At 48.5% G+C, this 22,465-nt stretch overlaps 1 protein-coding gene and 1 pseudogene across 2 annotated transcripts in view; both read right to left on the minus strand.

The window, feature by feature from the left end:
- The window catches only part of PDE10A (phosphodiesterase 10A), a 181,539-nt gene that overhangs the window by 71,535 nt on the left and 87,539 nt on the right, over positions 1 to 22,465 (minus strand). For both annotated transcript variants that reach the window (XM_039881383.1, XM_039881373.1), the window contains one exon: positions 6,883 to 6,911. In XM_039881383.1, coding sequence (XP_039737317.1) covers positions 6,883 to 6,911 — 29 coding nt within the window. The remainder of the gene's footprint in view (positions 1 to 6,882; positions 6,912 to 22,465) is intronic.
- Positions 11,398 to 11,514, minus strand: LOC120618311 (uncharacterized; annotated as a pseudogene).

Raw genomic sequence — 22,465 nt, forward strand, 5'->3', positions numbered from 1 at the left:
TTTCAAAGGCACATTGGGAGAGGACAGTCTCAGAAACTGGCATGATCCCCACACTGAAGGGTCTCTGCACTGGACGGGGCTGACAAGTGAGACTTACAGACACCTGGGGAACAGCGCTCCAAGCACCGAGAACGACAGAAGTGGGCCAATGAGCAGCGCCCCGAGGCACCAGACAGACACCGACAGGCAATTGTCACGCCCCGTCTCAGCGCCAGGCTGACTGGCTGCGGCCCGGGGCGCTCGCCGCCCTCCAGCCCGGCGTGTGGTTCTCAGGTCTGCGTCACTCTCCCTTTAAGCTGTGGTCCTCCTACCCGCTTTGCTGCACATCCAACCATGGTAAACCCTGACCTCCTGGCCAAGTTTTGACACTTTTTATTGCTAAAATGCTACCTTGTTAATAGCTAGCCACCGCTACCCGTTATTCTAGCTCCAGATATTTCCCAAGTCCAATCCCTGCGCAGACGTCAGTGTGATGGTGATAATGTGCACAAAAACCACAGACACTTGAGATTCTGATGCCCGCAGACATGGCAGTGCTGTGCAGGGGTCCCAAGGCTGACGTCGTCCGTCACCCGTAAACGGCCTATCTGAGCTATTGCAAGTTTTGAAGAACTCCAGAGAAAACACCGAAGCCCTAGGTTCGTCGTGCCTAACAATCTAGGCGACCTCTATTCTTCGTGAGCCGACCTGTCCTTTGCATCCCCTGCTCCTGTGGGAGAGACACTTCGGCTGACTGGGAGGCGGGTTCCCAGCCACGCAGGGGAGGCGTCCCTGCCAGCGCCACAGATGGCCGGCTCCCCCATGACTGCAATTCTGAGAAGCGGCCTTTCAGCGAGACCTGCGCGCGGTGCTGAGATGCATGCGCAGGTGCTCGCCATCTCTCTTGGGCAGGAAACGTCACACTCGCGTGACAACTGGATCACACCCTGGGGATGCGGACCCTTTGTCACGAGCTCCCTTCGGCCGTGTCTCTGGGCTTCGCCCTTCTCGTTTGTGGAACAAGAAGGTGGAAACGCATCGACACTGACCGGGACGATCTATGGCCTAGGACTTTAATTTTTGTTCACGTTTAAGCTTTGAATTCTGATCTTTAACTTATATTTGGGTCAGTGTACCCCGTTTCTTTTGATCACCATGACAACTAAGTAAATCTCATAAGAGCAAATGTTTTATTACAATCACTGTTCACATTAATGTAATATTAACTTTCAAATACTAAAGGCCTATCTACACAGTGGATCACTGCCCCCACAATGTACCTCAAACTCAGAAACAGTTAAACGTGAAACGATGAGCGTGATTGCATTTGGTTGTGCGTGTCATGGCCAGTCTGCTACCCGAGTGCCACTGAGACAGGCAAGGCAGAGACAGAGACAGATGTCCCATCACACACGTCTGCCACGCGCTCGTAAACAGCGCCGTGAGGAAGCTTACTCGGGTTGATCCCGCTCCGTGATGTCAACTTTTACCCGTGTGACTTGCGTAACGGGAAGTTACAACAGTATATTAACAGAGTTGTTGAGAACTTGCATTTGCAAAGCAACTTGAACTTCGCAACAGGCTACCAGTGCCTTTATCACATGGGAACGCGCACAACTGTGCGCTGAGCACCAGACGTTCCCAAGTCACCGCGAGGTGGGTCCCAGGGGACAGAGCTGACGGTGCCCCACCCCGCAGGCCTCGGACCAAACCGGGCACCGAGACCCGCACCCTCTGCTCCCTACTGACAATGGCAGGGGCCGCTGGCTTTTTGCTAGAACCATCACCAAAAACATGGATTCGCAAATCGACGACTTCACTGGAAGGACTGGCCCGCTCTATCACTACTGACAAGGCTGTCGCGCTGGTGCGGGCGCACGCAGTCAAACTCTGTCTGACAGATGTCGCTGAGTGTCCCCGGAAATTTTAATGCGCCCTGCGAGTTTGCTGTGCTGCCTCAGGACATCTGGAATGCAGCTGAGGAACGGGGGGACAGCCACTCTGTCATCCAGAGGAGATGATACTTTTTGAGATACGACAGTAACCCTTGGTTTAGAAAGCTGAGAGCTGGTCTAAGCAGGGGGACAAATGTCCCCAGACGAGCTGAAGGGCTGTAGCTGTTTGAACGTGGACGGTGGGAGCACTTCGCCAAGACAGTGTAGGGAGCTTGAAAGAGAGGGAGACTGTGCTCCCCGCTAGTCTCGAGGCCTGTGACTCTACGGGTGTCGCCAGCATACCTGAAGGCTGTCACGACACACCAGAAAACTCAACGACAGGGCAAGACGGGTAAATACTTAACCACCTGCAAAGACAGCCCTCAGCTTTCAGCATAAACACCAATATTTACAAAACATCTTCTCATCGCTGTTTAAATTTTTCCTGCTTCTTTTTATCTTTTTTGTTTTTTGCAACTTTTTATTTTGTCATCATTTCAAACTTTACAGAAAACTTCAAGAACAGTCCAGGAAACTCCTATATACCGTCAACCACTCACATTTTGTCCCGTGTGTTTTATCATCCTCTCGGGAAGTCCTCCCTCTCTCGCTCCCTCCCCTGGGCCCTTCCATCTTTCCTTTCTCTCTCTCACGCTATTATGCCCGTTCATGTAAAACCGCACAGAGCATCTGTCTATTTTTTGCTGCCAACGACCTCCACACTGCCAAACCCAAAGGTCACCCTCAGGCTCGTCTCCCCCGAAGCTGGGGCGGTGCTGGACACAGGTGACGCCCCTGGCTCTCCCACACTCTTCTGTCATCCTCCCATCTCAGGCTTCTCGGTGGCAAGGCCAAGGCTGGCCTCTGGACTTCCTCTTGTCCTTCGAACCACTCTCACCTCCTAGGGCTCCCTTCCGGCCTCAGGACGTGACATGCCATCTGTATGCCGATGACTCCAATCATCCCTATTACTCAAACTCTGACTTATATCTCGAACACACATCATTCCCCTAAACTCCAGACTCACAATCCAACCAACTGCTTAGTAACCCGGCGTGCCCGCAGGCCCCACACACTGAATGGCACTGCTGAAGCCCCCAGGGGACCCCCCACCAGTGAGTGCACCCAAGAGAACCCCAACAAGACGGACATGCATGATGAGCAGAGACCAGGAGACTCTGCCTACAAACACAGACCCAATGCCGTTCTCAGATAAACGAGCACGGAAAAAGGAATCAACGAATGACCTCTCCACATACACAGCGACATTCTGAAAAGAAGAAAAACCTACCCGAACATACAAGGTGTGAGCGCTGGGCTAGCAGACCCAGGATACAGCCAATTTTAGATCCTGTGAGAGGCTGAACATAGGCAAAATTAATTTTAGCGAAGCAACTGCTTTGCCCTCTCAGAAATCAAAGAAAAACGATAAGGCATTATCGATGACAGCTTAAGAAAGACGGACATGAAGTGAAAGCACCAGAACACAGAAGTGATCTTGGCTTAGAAGAGCCGCCGTGAATTTCAGCAGACTCGCAGAGCACGGAGCAGACGTGGGCTGCGCAAGGTCACGGCGCTGACGCGGACTGCGGGTCTGGGCGGGCCTTCCCGAGTGCACAGTAAAAGGGCAGGACATGGAACCGTGGACATCTGGGGGTCCTGAAGAGAGCAGAACGAGCAGGACAGAACCGACGCGGCACGGAACAAAGAAAGAACGCTCTACTTCAAAGGAAGACTTTTAAAATAATTGAGAAAGCTCATCATGTGCCAAGCTAGATTCACGGAAGTTAAAACATTCACATAGAACCTAATAAAAATAATGAACTCCAAGAGCAAATGACAGAGCTTTCTAAGTATTCAGAAATTTTGAAAGCGATAGTTAAAGGAGAAATCACAGCGTGATGGAACACACGCACGGCATCTGAGGGGCGAAGACGGTCCCCGAGAGCTCCCCAGACTTGGCTGCCTGGCACATCCTAGCAACTCGCACCCAGATCCTCTTCTTAGCGAGACGCTTTCCCGCCCTTTCCCTGTTAGAAAGCTCTGCGGCTCGTAAGGTGGAACCGCTCTGACCACAACAGTGATAGTGATAACGAAAGAAAGGGTTCGTGCTGCCGAGTCCATGAGAAGACATGACCACGGCAGGGCTGACAGGCACCCCGCGTCCCTCCAGCCAGCCCCCGCCCCGACCTCGGGGCCTGGGCGCCCCCCTCCGTCCCTCACAGCTCCGGCCCGGCGGCCTCCCCGCTGCGCAGTCCTGGCTCGGCGCCACGCACCCGCGGTGCCACCGCCTGGCATGCCCGTCCCCAGCTCTGGGCCGGGGGCGCTCCTCAACTGTTGTGCATTAGCACAGTTGAAAAGAATTTATTTACGTGTGTGTGTGTGTGAGAGAGAGAGAGTGGTAAGCACGATGGCAAATACACGGAAGGATAAAGGAGAATAATGGCATAACGAGGGGTTCCGGCCTGGGAGTGGACGACCTGGCTTCCTGTGCCAACCCAGAGGTCTGGGGCTTCCTTCGATAAACTGACATGTGAGTGGAAACCCAAAGAGAATGAGAGAATCAGCCAGAAGGGGAAACGGCACGTGTGACGGCCCAGAGGGAGAGGCCAGTGTGGGGCCAATCATTTCGAAGCGAGCGTGTTTCACGGGGGAGACAGGACACGGCCCCTCTGTTCAAAGCGCGCTCCCTCGGAGGCGCAGGGAGCCTCGCTGAGCTGCCACAGAGTCGAAACTATACTCGTGCACAGCAGTCGAGGAGAAGCTGTCCGGCTCTAAGGGAGAAAGTATCTCACAAAAACCAGAAGTACCTGGGGGAAGAGCGATCGGGGCTCCCTAGAGAGCGTGGCTCTTGACGGCGGATGTGCCCAAGCGGAGGCCCTGTGGCCGGCCGCCGGCCACCACCGACAACGCTAGGCAGCCTCGATCTTACCTTGTTTAAAGCGAGGGGCTGCTATCCGAAGAAAGCAAACTGAGTACCCGTTAAACCAGCACTGACCAAGACCTGGGGTATGTCCAGAAAAGAAACTTTAAAAGATTCTGGCAACTGATACTATCCTACGTTATCAGCTCGTATTTATTTGGTATTTAGTATTTCTAAGACTTATCATTTCTAACAATATTTAGTACTTCTCAGGTCGAGATGCACTTCCTCCAAATTTGGCATAAAATAAACAAACCTTATGAAACAATAGCAAAGACAAATCACTTAAGTACAGTTTCGTCGTCATTTCTAATCGGTCCTTGCCTGTCTCTCTCCTCTTCACGGGGGGCAGGGGCTGGCACAGTCAGAAGTGTGTGGCAACGCCATTATCCGATCCCGGCTGTCTCGGGCAATACTTTGCAAAACTAGCGCATACAGCGACGTAGTCAATAAAAAGTCTGCCCTTTGTCTATACAGCGGTTCTCTCCACCGAGAACCCGGCTTACGTCTGAAGCAGCAGGCTGCGACAGCAAACGCGGTCACGATGCGACGGCACCAAAACCGTGACACGCGGGGACCCTGGGGGGCGAAGGGAGCGTGCTCAGCAGCTGGTGAACGGAGCCCATCGCTGACGGAAGCCAGGGTTGGGATGCCAGTCTCAACGCTGCTGTCCACAGGCTACGACGCAAGGCAGACCCGTGCCGGGGCTGAGGCCACCGCCACTGGGCATCCCCTCTCCACCGCCCTCAGAAACGACAAAGTCGAAAATCTTCTCGGGGCTCAACTGAGGTCAGGAGTTCCCGATAACTTAAAGTTAGTCTGTTTTTGAAGGGAAACTGATGAGTAAGTTACAGTTTTCTGCCTACCGCCCCGACTGATAAACGCGTGACACCACTGAAGGCACCTCGGCGTCTCAAGGCTCTGCCCAAGTTCACTGTGAGAATCTTCTTACCCACAAGCCTTTAGCCTTTCCTGCTGTGCCCAGCAGCTTTAGAAGCCCCAGGCTGAGCCCTCCACCCCGGATACACCCCGAAGCAGCCAGACCGGGTAACTAACTGAGACCTGTCAGCATGACGTCAGCAGCGAAGGCACCCCGTGAGACCCTGACACTCGCAGACACCCTAAGCATCTGCCAGGTTGGTAGGGGGAGAGGGAAATCTCCAGTCTCCAGCAAAGACCCTGGTCACTTTGGAGAGTCTTCACATGGTCGAAAATAAAGGAACAGATCTGTATACAAGATGTTTTAACAGTTCTTTAGGTTATACGTTATGACAGCGTGATCTTTTATATAAGCTTGCATCAGATGCAAATCTATTTTCAATATCTGATTCACATTTAAGACATTTATCTGTCTACAAGATATATAATTAAGACACCACTTTTTCATACGTAATTAATTATAATTTCGTAGTGTTAAACACAGTGCGCTTAAGTGCCTTCAGTACTTGTCCCCCATAAGCTTCTAATTTGCTAAGTCCCTTAAAGTTAACAGCAAGTATTTCTCTCGGGCATGAAAACACTTCATTTAGTATTTCTGAAAGTACTGAGGGGATTCATGCCTTCCACACGTGAGCTGTCACCTTTTGTCCTCCGGAAGAGAAGGGCGTGAACTCGAAGGCAGGGGTCAGGGGTGAATGAGCCAGGTAACACACGTGAAGAAGCCACCGCGTGGAGGACCGTGGCGGAGGTGGCTCCTGCTACATGGCCTAGGCAGACGGCTGCCATGTGGGATGCTGGGTCAGTGTTGCCTTATCTTATGCTTTTCTAAGAGAAGCTAAAAGTCCCGCCTTCATACGCAGTCTCTCCATTGCTAATTGCTGGCAACTGATTCGTAGACCACCATACGCACGTACGGGCCAAACAAAACGCCTATTGGCGGGTCCCCCGCCCCGCCACGGGCTTTACTCCATGTTAACAGACGATATTCTGGAGAAGACAGTTTTTGTCGTTGCTTTTCTAATAACTGAACATGCTGAAGCGCTGGGAAAACACGCGAACGGGCCACTTCCTGGACGTGGCGGCGGAAATCGTGTGCACGTTACTTACCCTGCTGACTTCCCTGGGAGCCGATTCATCTGGGGGAGGAGAAGGGGGAGAGCACAGTTAGAGACGTGGAGTGGGTTTGAAATACAGAGCACGGCATTCACCCTCAGTAAACTAGAAGGCTCTTTGCAATGCTTCCCCTTATGAAATCTAAGAATTCAGTTCTTAAAATCTGTAAAATAAAGGTTAAACACAAATTGAGAGCTAGACATACACATTAATTTTGGAGGGAATGAAATAACACAACTCGACAGTCATTTCAAGGCCACCTTCTAAGAGCTTCTGAAGTGGCCGTGCCTACAAATGTGGCTCCGCTGTGGTTTATTCCATTGCAGGTACCTAGAAAAGGGTTTGTTAATACTTTCGATATTCTAAATGACACAACCTATGAAAATATCTCAAATGACTGTTAACACCTGTGCTGTGAGGGTCAACTCCAGCATCTCCAATTTGCTGAAATAAGACACGTCCCTGTGTTTCAAGGCATAAAACACACGCCTCTTTCTAGTGCGGCTTTGTCCCACAGGCCCAGGAGGTGGGCTGTCTGTGCCAGCCTGTCCCTGTCAGCAGTGCTCACTGGTGAAGTGACATTGCTGGACTGCGCCTGGTCCACTAAGACACTGAGGCCCGTTGGCTCCTGTTTTTTCTAATATTTCTTTGATTTGCTACTTATTACCCATCTCCACAAATAACACCAAGTTTAGTCCCAAATCACATATCAACCAGTCACCTCCAAGCTGGTCCTTGAATCCAGTATCTGCCCTGTCAATCATGTGTACACATGCATACACACATGCATACACAAGCACACACGTATACAAGCATGCACACAGAAGTGCATGCACGGCACACACATACGCACATACATGTATGCATGCACACACCGTCACGCATGCACACATACTCACTCATCCAGTTTGTCTTTCAAAAATATTCCATTGATCATGACCCTCAGATGCCTCAGAAACGAAAGCAGACTATATGTCAGCACTGGATGCAGCCTGACTTCACCCTGGGACCTTTTAAAAATCACCAAGCTTAGACAGCAGGTGTTCCATAGTGGGTGTCCGATAAACCACACCGATGTCTTATATTGTTATCAATACACGCCTGCTTATGTATTTTTCTTATAATTATTCTGTAATGGTTTGATCATTGCATCTGATATTCTTAGGAAGAAGCATGTTGTAGGAAACACATTTATTTTGTCTTCAACGCTGAAGTCACATCATCGAAATATCTCATTTGCTCTTCGACTCCTAACTCCTTAGCCTCTGTGGAGATGAAACTATTTGATTTAATCATCTCAACAAACTTATTAACAGATTCTCAAGTTAAAGCAGCTTGTACGTTTTTGTTTTTTATCTAAGACATTCAATGAGCATGGTGAACAAGTCAAGGTGGATTAAAAGGCACACATGACAAGCAGTAGCTGCATGAACAAGCTCGCTGCTGGCGCTGACTGGGGCTGACACCCTGGAGCCTTCCACTCTCCACCACTCACCACTAAGATGTGAAAGTTACTGGAAGGGAAGAGGAGTTCGAATGTCCACACGTCCGTAAGTGAATGTCCCTACGTCTGTAAGTGAATGTCTCTTTTGCTTTTTCCTTTAGTCTTGCTTAGTGTTTCTCAAACTTCGGTGTGCATAAGATACTCTACTGGTATGTACTTATAAAAACCAACTTTTTCCCCCTTTATGGGCAGTTTAAGTAACAGAGAGACAATTTTTACCTAGAGCTGGTTTCTGGACTTATCATATGCACTGATTTAGAAATGCGCCCTCCATCTCTTTCTCCAACTTAGAAGTCGAACAGGTTTTGCTACATGAATGTCAAGTCCGCTGCACTTAGGGAACATGGTGTTTTGGTTGAGGAATTTAATGAGCATGGTGGAATTTGCCAGAAGGGACCCCCTGCTTATTTCCTGTACGTGGAATTCTCACTCACGTAGCTGAACTCCCCTGCCCAAGGGAAAAAGAGTTCCTGTCATTTCTCCTTTAAAGTTGGTGGCATACGAGACACAGGGTACCCAGGGGCTAAGACCACAAGCTACAGTTTGCTGCCCAGACCGGCACATAGAAAGGTGACTTCATTTGCCACCTCATAAGTCTGCAGTGAAACAATACACTAACAATATAATTTGGCACTGAAAACTATTTTTTTCCACAAAGACATTTTCAAAGTAACAGAGGAACCACCCTCCCGCCCCAGCTTCAGCATCTGACGCCTCGCAGACCATCTGCAGACCCCGAGTCAAGAGCCGACGCCCCAGACTGCCCCAGGACACCCCCCTCTGAGGCCCACAGCCCCGGGGTGCCTGAGCACCCCACATGTACCTACACCTCAACCGCTAGCACTTCACACAGCTCGGCAGGGAGGCTCGCCGTAAAATGAAAGGCTAGGGGCCACGGAAAAGAAGGAAAATGCCACGAACACCAGATTGCAGATTATTCATGAGCATCTAGTTATCAACAAAAATGTTCACAACAGCAGACACTAATTTTTACGTGGCACAGCATTTCTGTAAATATTTGTTTACTCAACAAATACGCACTATAAATCCCTTACGTGCCAGGCATTTATCCCTGTTTTCAAGGAGCTTACGTTCTTTTTTGTTCATTCTTCTGGTGGGATGAATAAAAAAGAAAATAGAAAATAATTTTAGAAATGGAATATCCATGCTCATTAAAGAGAAATTTATCTTAAAAAAGAAGAAAACACCTTCAACCTAAATAAACATCATTTTAATATGTTTTTTAAAGCTTTTAGAATAGTGCATATAAAAAAAAAAATCTCCTGGAGGATCTCCTAGTAAGTACACCTTTCAAAATACTTAATTTTGAGTATTTTGTGAATCTTTATAACTGTGTATATACTTATGCTTTTCTTTTTGTGATCACTTTTGATATTTCTTTTAGATGAAGTGAAATTTCAGGAATGAATCCCAATTTATAACCAGAACTCAAAGGAATTCATACTATGATAACTGACTTAAAAGTTCTGTGGCTGTTAATAATATTCTTTTTTACTCTGAAGTAAGATACCAGAAGTAGAGGGGGAAATGCCACTAAAATGCGTATAATTCAGAATCGATAAGGAATTATTACGTAAAAATTATAGACAAAAGTAAATGTCATTAAAGAAAAAATATGAATACAAAAAATTTAGACAAAATATATTTCTAAGTTACAGGAGATCTAAAGAAGACTCATTTAAAATCAAGCATTAGAGAGAGTTGAAAAGGATTTTGGTTGATTCTTATAATCTTTAAGAATTTTTATTCTTTGTTGATTTTTAATATCTTCCTACTAAACTAGAAGGATTTGTGAAGGCTTACAATAAAAAATTTAGATATATGATCCAAAAGTGCAGTTGCTAAAAATAATAATGAAAGTTTACATTTATAATTTAACTCGATTCGGTTAAATTAAAAATTTAAGAGAAAAGCAGAACCACTATATGAGCCACATTAGCTAAAAGAAAAAATGCGTTTTAATCTATACGTGTATATAAATGCACACACACTTTATAAGTTACACACACACACACAAATTGGTTTCAATTACAAATGATTTTTCCTGCAGTATATCATGTCACCTCACGTCTGACGTGAACAACGTAGGCCCATGTACATTTCATATGCACGCAGACATGTGCGTCGGCATCTTTGGGTGGTGACATCGTGTGCTGCTCTCTTCCGCTCACATTCCTAAACTTCTACAGCCACAGTAACCTGCCATGAACCGCCACGGAACCGCCTGGGTCTCTCTCTGCTCTGACCAGGCCCCGGGAGGCGGCCGGGACAGGAAGGAGAGAACCGGCCATCAGTGCCGGCAGCAGGCCCAGCGTGCGGGCCCTCCATCCCGCGGGAGCCCCGCAGAGTGCCCGTGTCCCTGTGGCTGCAGCGGAAGGAGTCGCCGTGCTCCCCTCCGGGAACCCCCTGTGCCGCGCACCAACTCCTGTCCCCCACCTCTGTCCTACTTGTGCCGGGGCGGGTCATGACGTGCAGGCCTCGTAAGGCCCCCCAGCCTCGGCTGGCTCAGTCGGGAGAGCAAATACCGAACTCCGAGGCGGGACCAGGGCGCCTGGGTGGCCCCTGACCGGGGAGAAAGAGCGGACATCACCGTTCTGCACTCAGAACTGGGAAAACAGCCACTTCAGTACGAGGAGAAACAGCCTGAGCAAAAAAGTCGGCATGGAAAATATAGAGTCAAACAAAAAATAGAACAAAGGAAACTATCTGAAAACGATATGAGAACCCGGGGCAGCGCAGGCCTCTAAGCCAGCCAGCCAGAAAACTGGGGGTCGGGATTCTCGCTGCTGGATCCACGTGAGTGTGTCTTACCGGAGAGTCACCTGTCTTTGGCCATGAGCTCTACGGGAACGTGACGTGGTGGCTCCCGTCAGGAGAACAGGCTGCCATTTTTTTTTTTTTTTAAGCGAGGCAACCTTTCGTTGACCTCATAGATTACAAGAACCCTGTCAGCTTTCAATCCCTTATTTTTTAAATATTTTTTACACCTACAGCACCTGGTCTTCCTAGGTGGTCTCCCATCCAAGTACTAACCAGGCCCAACCCTGCTTAGCTTCCGAGATCAGATGGGATCAAGCACGTTCAGTGTTGCAAAAACTGGTCTCTATTATATTGCTATTCAGGAAAAGCTGAAACCTGGTATTAATAAACTTCGAGTTCTAGGGTAGGCATTTCTTGATAGGCATTTTAATGTTATACGTAAAATACAGAATGAAATGGAAACGTTTGATTAACTTAATAAAGAAGACATGAGAATGAAGAGCTCTGGGAGGTGGGTTCAAAGCCTAGACTATAAATTAAGTTTTAAAACTACATTTTGCATCCCAACGCTGTTGTAATTTTTATATGACCTAGATTCAAAACTCCAGTAGGAACTGTGTTGAAAATTCCCCGATTTCTTACTCTACGTTCAGAGAATGTTTTGAACAATTTCTACTTTTTAAATGGCTCATCGATCACGATCTTGGAGTTCCACATAGGTCGCTTCTACTAAATCTTCCACGGACACGTTCGTCTTTGCTTTCAGTGCTCATTCTGCAGGAAAGAAAAGCAGTCCAAGAAGCCACGTGCTGATGCCAGTCCCCAGAGAGGCGAAGCGGGGACTGGACGTGGGAGGACTGGCTGACCACCGGGAGGCCACCCTGCCCCCTCCTGGAACCGCTGCCCTGCCTGGCGGGTGTTCTAAGGTTCCTAAATGCACACACCTGTCACCTCGTTACTGGACCTTCTCATTTCCTATAAAATTACTGCACTCGCCATCTTTTTCATGCACTTCTAGATTTCAGTAACACCCCAGAGAGTTTTTATTTATGTATAAGTATTGACATTTGCTATAATATAAATAAACACTGAGGCATTTTAAATGTGTATTTAATTTTAAGTAATAATAGTAAACCTGTTACATACAACATTCATTTGTATTTTTATGAAAATTAGCTACTTTGCAGAAGAAAAAATTTTTACTGAGTAGTGGGGCACTATTTTACACATTTACAGATGTTTTCAAAGTCTGTCTTAATTGAAGCAGCTGGATTCTCCAATCTGCTCCGTGTTTAGCAGGTTGCGACAGGTCATTTAGAGGAAGTTTCTGAACACGATCTGACCTCACAAAGACACGTAGCTGGAGAACAGAGCAATACTTGAAAAGGCTTTTCAGATAATCGCACAGGTTCTCCTGTGACATCACACCGAGACTCGGCAAGCGAGTGTCTTAAGGATGGGTTAAAATGTGGCCCCTGAACCACAGTTACAACGGTTCTACACTGGTTTCTGCAGTGGACAGCGCCACGCGCCCCAGATCCCGCACGATGACGCGCTCCCGGCTGCAGACACAGGCTCAGCCTCCTGCCAGCTTGGCGCCCCCCCCCCGAGGGCAGCGCCCCACTTCAGGCACACCCACTGCGGGGGCAGCCCCACCAGCGCCCAAGTGAAGCGGGCACGCACAGCCCAGGGGCCTCGGCCGCTCAAAGCCACCCTACAGGGTCCCCCAGCTCCAGCCCTCCACGTGCACAGCCACCCGCCTCCTTCCTCTCTCCCCCGTCCCCACTCCCCCCCCACACTTCCCTTCCACAGATGCTGAGCCCAGGAATTCACTGACGACCCTCCTCCACCCTAAGCTCCAGCTCGGAGCTGAATTGCCAAGGAGTCTCACCGAGACAGGGGTGACAGGACTTCAGGCCGTGCCCCGTGGCGAGTGTCCTGGCCATGCCTTTCCCATAGGATCTCAGTGTTGGTGTCAGCGGCATGGGCGTCGCCTTGCTAGGGGGCTGGGGGCGGCCCTCCTGTCACCCGCGCTCAGTCACATGGCCCGTGTCTCAGTAGAAGGACCTTCCCGCCCCACAGCTCACACTCCAGAGGCTCATCCACGCTGGGGAGACCACTCCCCGCCTTCTGCTCTTTCCTCGAACGGCTCGGACCCCTTCCTTCCCCACATCTCGGCATTTTAAACTGAAGGTGTCCAGGGCAGGCCCGCGACCTTCCGCCAGCACACGGTCGCCTGTCACCACCGCCTCCTTGCTCCACGAGGAGGCCGCCCCTCTGCCTGTCGCTCTGTAGCCCGCTGCCGCCAGGCCCGGGCAGGCCGGCACCCCTCCTTTCTCTCCTGCCACGAGTTTCCCTCTCCCCTGAAACGTCCCCCTCATCTACAATCGCTTACTTCACCTGCGTTAAAACAAAACGAAACGAAACAAAAAGCGAGGCCCCCGCCCTCCAGGGAGGCTCCCTCTCTCCTCCTCCGCCACAAACCCCAAGACTCGTGCACGCGCCTCCTCCCCGAGCGGCTTAGCCCCGTGCCCCCCACTGCGCCCGCCACCGAATCGACACGTAGCAAAGCCACCGGAACTAGATGCCACACGGCTACAGTAACTGTCAGCTCTGTCCTGACTGCACCGAGTCACCAGCGGCCCCTCACAGTCACTCACTCTGTCGCACAGGCTTTCTGCCTCTGGCTCCCCGGACCCCACGCCCTCTCGGTTATTTATCCTCCTGGCTCACTGGACATGGTTCTTCCCCAGGCCCCCAGGTGGCAGAGCCACGGGGCCCCGCCCTTGGGCCCCTGTCTGCAGTCACTCTGTGGTGACCTGCTGCAGTCTCATGACCCTCGATGCCATCTAGATGCTCACGATGGCCGGATTTATGCCGTCAGTCCTGCCCGCCCCCAACTCCCCGACTCCATCTGCATGTCCACTAAGCATCGGGACACGTCCAGGTCGGAACAGTGATACCCGCCCCCACACAAAACCTGTGCTCCATCCACCTCTATTCCCATGCTCAACATCGTCCCTATTTTTAAAATTCAGATTTCAGATGTTTCCACGTTAAACATCACTTTTTACAACAAGTTCAACATATGTGTTGCTATAAAGTAATTCCATGTCCATTCAGACGTGTGTGCACACACTAAACCATGGGGACGTGGGAAGCCACGGCATCAGTTTATGCCGCACGTATAAATTTATTTCTGCTTCCATTTAAAAAAGTTCTTTGGTAGAAGAAACTGAGCTGCTCTTGGGCAAAGCTAATTTAACCTCCATTAGATTAAAAAAAAAAATAAAACTATATAAATGTCTAACCAATGTACTATATACTTGAAACTAATCTATATATCCTAGGATTTAATAATTAAAAATAATACAACTCAACTGCATCCGTCAAAAACAGAGAATAATATTATGAAATCAATTTCAATACCTGACTTTACAGGTGAATAGATTGAACCGAAAAAAGCACGCGCTTCCCCTACACAAACTGATTTCTGACTGTAACTACCCAGAACCACGCTGCTTCCCTGTCCCCACGCCCGTATTCGAAGCACGACATCGGACTCCTGAACGGACTCGGATGAACGACAGCGTAGTCTGGAGTCACGCCGTTCCCCGGGGCCGACGCACACCGGAAGCAGGCCCCACACCGCAGAGCCGCCCGCCACCGCCGCACGTAAGACCCCACGAGATGGAAGTACGTCTGGCAACATCCGAGCACCCAGCAGCTAGCACCACTTCACGTGCTGAGTACGAAAACAAGCTATAAGCAACTTTTCCATCTCCCAGAGCACGTTTTACCAGTGGGCAGAAGCCTGAGGTTGATGTGAGAGTTTGTGGGGCTGCAGAAGAGCTCACAGGCTTCTCCGGCATTTATCCGAATAAAACCATCATGGGAAAAAGCATTTAAAACAATCATAAATAATATAATACTCCAAATTGCACGCATAATTATTCCCTTTACCATGTAGAATAAAATAACAGCTACTTTTAGATGATGTATCCTTAGGTACTAAAAAATGACTCGTTTGCTGTGGTAAGCAATATATAAATCACTCTAAAGACGTCGGTTTTCAATTAATACAAAGAACCGCATTTTTAACATAAAGTGCCAAGAAATACAACCTTATCTCACTATCCGACCGTGGAGAAAACCTAAGCTCTTTACTGGCATTGGCGTGCTTCTCAGTCGTCCGTCCGCCCGGTCACTCTTCCAGGCATTAAGTGAGCGTTTGCTGTGCCGCACCGCTTCACACAAGGCTCTGTCACCAAGTGATTCCTTCTCAGGACTTAAAAATTAGTAAAGAAAATATATCTCATTGAAGCTAAGCAGGATAAGTATAAAACAGATGACATTCTTCACACATATAAACATGTAAGTCTCAGGAAGACTCAGACGACACCCAGGTCTCCATCAAAGAGACGAGATTCAAATCTCATCAAAGAGACAAAAACATAAGACGACGTGAGTCGACACCTACGACACTCCGGCAAGATTAGAACCCAGCATTTCCCAAGAAACGTCTCATTCTAGGCACTGTTTAAAACAGCGTTAATATCAGTCCTAACCCCCAAAACTGAACCAAACGCGCATCAGCGGACTGATGGTAACTGAGGCCCACGCGACAGACCGTCCCAGCACGAGCGGGGACCGACGGGCCACACGTGCGGCGGCTGTCGGCCCCAGACTCAGAGTCGTCTGACTCCAAACCCACACTGAAACATTTTCACTGTTTGCTAGAAACACTGTCTTCTAAAAATCACAGCTTTATTCAAATCCACGAAGTATGAGAACAGAACAAATTAGCGAGTCAATAGAGAACACAAATTAAAACGACGAAAATGTGTCACTGGGGTCAAATGAAGAAAAATCTTACTGAGGCGCTAAGGGTTTTGAAAAAAGAATTAAAAAACGCGGGTAGACTGAACATTTCACTCCTTTGAAATCATTTTCCTTCGCGTCTGCCACGTGCTCGGTGTCAGGTCTCCTGGTCGGAGTGGGGAGAGATGAGGTGTCTGCCCTCGGCCTGCTTCCCACGGGGCCTGTGCTGCAGCCCTGACCGCTGTCGAAGTGGTTTTTCTTAAAGTCTGGGGGTGGCTGTCACCCCGATAAATTTAATGAATACAAACAGGTAAGTTGTGGGCGGAGAATCCGGGACACGACTTCTCCCTCTTCCTTTCAACATTCTCGCCGCTGGCTGACGACGATGGTCGAGGAAGGGACACACGGCAGGTCTGCCTTGAGGTCACCTTCTCCAACGCCCGTTCCCTCCAGAATCGGGGGCCATACTGTGCCACACTGTCCCGAAGAAGTCTGCACAGTCCGCGTCACAAAACCAAACGTGCGGCCCGGGCCTCGGCGGCCTCCGCTTTGCTGTTTCCTGGGTCCGGACCTGACCCCAGCAGCCCGCAGGCCTGCCCGCCACCGTTCCCTTCAAAGTCAAAGTCTGCCGTCCCCCAAGGCCACCCCCTCACTGAACCGTCCTTCTGTCAAGTCCCTTCTGCAGAGGGACCGAATGCTCTGTTCGAGTGCCATCCTTCAGGAGGCGAACAGCGGCCTGAGGCACACTGTACCCAGAGCACTCAGCGGACGGCCTCACGTCTCCGTGACCCGGGTTCCACACCCCCATGACGTAAGACATCACGAGCTCCGCGTCGCCAGGTCCCTTGCTAGGCTCCCAAGCCGACCCTCGGGGTCATGTCACACACACCGAGCACGACACCCGAAACCAGCGCTGTGTGCGGCTGCGGGGGAGGGGACAGCCGCGCCACCTCCTGCAGGTGCTGGGACCAGGTGCTGAGGGCAGCGACCGCCCAGGCATCCAACCGGCCTGACGGAGCACCCAGGACAGCGGCACCCACGGAGACCTGAGGGAAGGCGTCCCCGGGCCCGTTGCGTCCGGCTGGACTAGACGAGGGGTCCGCACTGCCGCACCGGAGAGTGGAGCCCGGAGGCCAGGGCACCGCTCCGAACCCCGCAAACCCCGTCACGTGCTAAACGTTGACAAACTGGGCAGCGGTCGGGCATTTAACCACGTCGTCTGCTCCTGCCTCATCTCACTCTGACCCCCATGTGCAGTTCGGACTTGGGGGACACCGAGTTTCCAGTCACTTCCACGTGTGCTTCAAACAGTGCCGTGGCCCCAGGAACAGCCCTGACACACCCCGTGCCAACGCGCCTCGTGCGGGGACACTGGTGAACGAGTGTCGCCAATCCCGAGAAAACGTGAAAAGCCCTAAAATGTTGTAACTTATACACGAAAGAAGTTTTGAGGCGGGTTTTCCCAAATCTGACGATAATCCTAAAATATTCGCACAGCATGACTTGTGAAGCTAAAAGAAAATTTTCTAAATTACCAAAAAAATGTTAAATTATTCTCCCAATCATGCTAGCCAGAAGACTGAATTATCTTTCTATCCTCTGCATGGAAAATGATATTACGAAATTGTCATACAGAGATCCAAGAGCATGTAGCCAAAAGACATAGCAAGAAAAAAAAAGCACCTTAGGGATGTTTCGGGGATTTAATTAACATAGTATTATATTAACTTTCTGGATTTGTGCGATGTTTATATTTTTCAACTTTTAAAACTTCTTAATTTATGGTCATTTCTTTTCGCAATCCAAATATTCGCTCTAATGCCCAGTTTTCTTTAGGGGCGCCCTCCTCCAGCCTCATAAAATGCGGACCTGCTCGTACCCACGCCATCGCAGGGACCCTGTGGGCGGCAGCACATCTGAGTGAGTCTGGGAACATCCCTAAGCCTTTCAAGAAGATACGCTACTTGATTTTTTTGTCAATTTTTAAAAGTTTTTAAATTATAATAAACATTAAATAAAATTTACCAGTTTAACCACTTCTAAGCGTGCAGTTCAGTGATGTTTCGTACGTTCACGTTATTGTGCGACCAATCTCCGGGACTTTTTCCTCTTGCAAAACTGAAACCGCCCCCATTAAACACTAACTCCCTGTCCCCAAGCCCTCACAACTACCGTTCTACCGTGTTTCCTTTGAGTTTAATGATTCTAGGTACCTCCCGAAGTGGAATCACACAGGACTCATCCTTTTGTGACTGGCTTATTTCACTGAGCGCAATGTCCTCGAGGTTCATCCGTGTTGTAGCAGGTGTCGAAATTTCCTTCCTTTTTAAGGCCAACAATCCACTGTGTGTACAGGCCACACTTTGCTTATCCGATCTTCTGCCCACGGGCACTGGGATGCTCCCTTCATCTGGCCATTGCAAATAACGCTACTATACTCATAGGTGTAGGAATCTCTCTAGTCCCTGCTTTCAGTTCTTCGGGGTAGATATCCAGAGTGGAATTGTTGACTCCTATGGCAATTCTATTTTTAAGTTTTTGAGAAACCAGCGTGACGTTTTCCACAGTGGCTGCACCAATTTACACCCCCACCTGCAGTGCACGAGGGCTCCGATTCTGCCACAGCCTTGCTGACACCTGTCATTCTCTGAATTTGTTGTAGCCATCCTAATGGGTGTGAGGTGGTATCTCGCTGTGGTTTTGATTTGCATTTCCCTGATGATGAGTGATGTTGAGCACCTTTTCACGTGCTGTCGATCTGTGTATCTTCTTTGGAGAAACATCTGCTCAAGTCCTTTGCTCAGTTTTAAGTGTTTTTTGTTGTTGTTGTAAAGTTGTAGGAGTCTTTTGCACATTCTGGACAGCAACCCCTTATCAGATATACACTTGACGAATATTTTCTCTTATTTCCTGGCTTGCCTTTTCACTGTTGGCTATGTCCTTTGACGCATAAACTGAATTTTTCAGGACAAATATGAATAGCCAAAATAAGGGAGAGCGGGGAAAAGGGCATCAGTGTTAGTTGGGGCAGTATGGGAGGTCAAACAAAATCCTGACTCGGTCCTCCTGTGTAGACTGAAGGGTGTGCGTGGAGAAAGGGAAGAAACGTGATGGAAGGGGGTCCCGAGAGGGCTGGCTTCGAAAGAGCCTCGGGTGGCAAGCTCGGGACTGTGAACTTCATCCCAAACTTCTACTGCCAACGCGGGATTTTAATCACGGAAGTGACATGGGAAAGCGCAGGAACGTACACTTTAAGACGCTGTCACTCTGACGTCAGTACAGAGGACGGATCGTAGAGGGGCTCTTTCGCAAGACCCAGTGTACACCCCACCCAGGTCTGCTCTGGTTACACGGGCGGACAGCTGCCCCCGCCCGCCATCCCCCAGGGCTGGACCTCCCTGCCACAGACCAAACTGACTCTCCGCCTCGGTTATTTGCTGTTAGTTGTTTTGGAGAAACCCGCCTGATCAAAGTAATGCCGCAAAGCTACCGAGATCCAGGAACAACTTAACATGTAAACATTCTGAGACGTACCAGCAGTTTTAAAAGTGACTGGATAAGAAAATGTCTTAAATCTATGTGAGCACATTTTTTTTGCATGATGGCTAATACAAAAGAAAATGTTTTTAAACAGAGTCATTTTATCATGAAATAAAAAAAACTTAATCTGATTATAAAAATACTTTTGCATGAGAAAACTGGTTCTGCTTTGTAGGCATTAAAATATCAGTCTATCGGCATATTTGAAAAGTAGCAAACATGAAAACTATTCATAGAGATAAAGGCATCTTTCTAAGTTTTTGTCTTGAGATGAGATGGTGAAACCAGGGGCGGACGCTGGCGCCTAACCCGGAGCCACTGCTTCTTCCTCGTGGCAGGTGCCACGACTCCAGGCGCTCTCCTTCTAGAAGCCCTGCGCTCGGAGCTGGAGCGACTGTCCCCCTCCTATGCTAGGGGATGCCAACTGGCACGCCCATCGTGACCATCCTGTTCCTTCTCAGACAGAAGGTGCAGACCGAGGGAGGGTCTTTGTCAGATTAGGCGGGGGCGATCCAGAGGGGACGCCTAGAGCACACGGGGCCAGGGCCGGTCTCCACGCTCCGCAAAGTCAAGCCTCACGTTCTGCCCTAAGCTGACGCGACCGAGAAGCAGAGACAGCGAGTGGCCTGCCCAAGAGCCCGGGCTCGGGGGCAAAATCCTCGCGTTCACGGCCCGGCCCTGATGCGAGCTGCTCCATCTCCGCTTCCTCACCTGGACAACGGGGCTTCGCAGCGCTGCTGCAGGTTCACTGAATCAACACACACGACGCCCTTCGTGGGCAGCAAGTACTAGGTCGGTGTTTCTACCATTATTTGCAAATTTAACCTTTTATACAAATGCACTGAGATCTTTGCTGCGTTTTACTATTTTTGTCCGGTTTTTATCCACAGAGAATGTCCTACACCTGTTTCTTTTCTTAATAGCATAAAAATAGTAATTCTTAAAATTTTCTTTAAGAAAAAAGTGGGGATTTTCCGCAACCTTCTGGGCTTCACTACATTTGCTCATTCGTCGTTTCTACAAGTGTTACTAGCCGGGCTCTCATCTCATTGCATAAAGATGTCATTCATTATATTGGCAATCGCTCGTTTCACTGAAACTCTGCAGGTTCACAGTTAACAGAAGTGTATTCCTTCATTCAGTACAAATTTAGAACCAGAACCCTACAGAACAAAATACTATTCCAGGAATAAATTTGCAAATTTTAAAAGAGAAATAATTTAAATATATGCTACATGTTATACTTTAAAATGTGTATGGGGAAAATGTAGTAATTCTTTTTAATCTGAAAAAAGTATATTATAAGAAATATTTTGAGTGTAAAATCACTTCTCTTTCTGACTTCCTTTTTATAGAGTATTTAGAGTATTACACAGAAAAAAAGAACCGAAGTCACACATCTTTCGATTTGCCAGTAATTAGCATAATCTAAGCATCCTTTCCTTCTATTATAATTTCATATAAACACTTTATGAAGAAAGTTCAAGGAGAACATACTCTAGAACTTAGTTTTCTCAGCCCCACAGTAAAAAGCGTACATACGGGAAGCTGAACAGGCAAAACGGCGTGGGGACAGTCACAAAGCAAACGAAACCTGAGTGCCTCCACCAACATTCAGAAAGGTATTCTAAGGCTGTGAGAAATATTAAGTCCATCTCGAATGATTCATATACACATGTAATTAGGAAAGTAAACGTAGATGTTCATATATATTTTAGATAAACTCTCTAAGTGAAAAACGGCACATAAATTCCAAAATAAGGAGTTTTGACTATGATTGATCTAAGGACCCTGGACTTTAAAAACCCTCGTCCTGAGATCGGTTTCTAAAACATCCCTAGAATGAATCATTCTTTTGTCGAGAATATGTTCTCGGTGCTTATAATTACTCCAAAATAAATCTTCCTCTTCATCACTTTTACCATTTCCTGTCCAGTTGTTTTGAAAGTCTGAGAACGGCCCTTACTTTGTTGTGTCTCTGCTCGATGTTGTGTTCCATGAGTCATTCTTGACGATGTTTCATGATCTTCACAGATTAGAGATATGGGTGCTTTCCCTTTTACTCAATCTTGTTCATGTAACGTTCACTTTACCCCAGATACATTCGATGTTTTACCATTCGGTTTTAAACTATGCTAAAACCAAAGGAAACATTCATTTACTTCAGTCGAAAATATTAGTCATACAGGTTCTATAAAAAGTGTCCAGCAAAACTTAATCCCTGGCTATTTCACAAACATCACAGAGATAGAGTTTTTGCTTCAATTTTAAAAGACGGAGCTTCTACAAGTGAGTGATCGACAGTGTGGACACAGCGACCACTAACAGTGTCCTGATGCCTTCTGGGGAGACACAGATGGCCAGAGACACCGAAACTTTCACCGCATTGATTTTTTTTAATACCAAACAAGACACTAGAGATTGTGAAAAATCCATTCAAAATATCGTCTCAAATCTCATTCAAAACCTTTCGCATTGCTCTGAAAGTCCAAAGCCCGTACACGTGACCTAGAAGGTCCCCACAGGAAGCTCCCCTCACCTCCCCTATCCCCCGCAAAGACCCCCCCGCTCTGGAGCTCCCCACCTCTTTCTGCCCGCCTCCCACCCAGCAGACTCATCCTCCAGGCCTCGGCGTAATTGCCACTGTCTGGGCGGGCCCTGTCCCAGCCCCAGACAAAGCCAGACCCTCTCGTTACATGCACTAATTACACACCGATCTTCCTTTTTAGCACTTTTTAAAAAATGTTTTCCAGTTTCAGTGAGATACAACTGACAAGCAGCACTGCTAAGTTCAAGGTGTACGGCATAATGATTTTACTTACACATACCACAAAATGACTGCCATGATACATTTAGTTAACAATCCATTATCTCATACAGGGTCTAAAAAAGAGAAAAATGTTTTCCTTGTGATGAGAACACTTAGGATTT

This window comes from Pteropus medius, unplaced genomic scaffold (assembly GCF_902729225.1).
Source record: "Pteropus medius unplaced genomic scaffold, Ma_sr-lr_union100, whole genome shotgun sequence".
NCBI classification, from domain to species: domain Eukaryota; kingdom Metazoa; phylum Chordata; class Mammalia; order Chiroptera; family Pteropodidae; genus Pteropus; species Pteropus medius.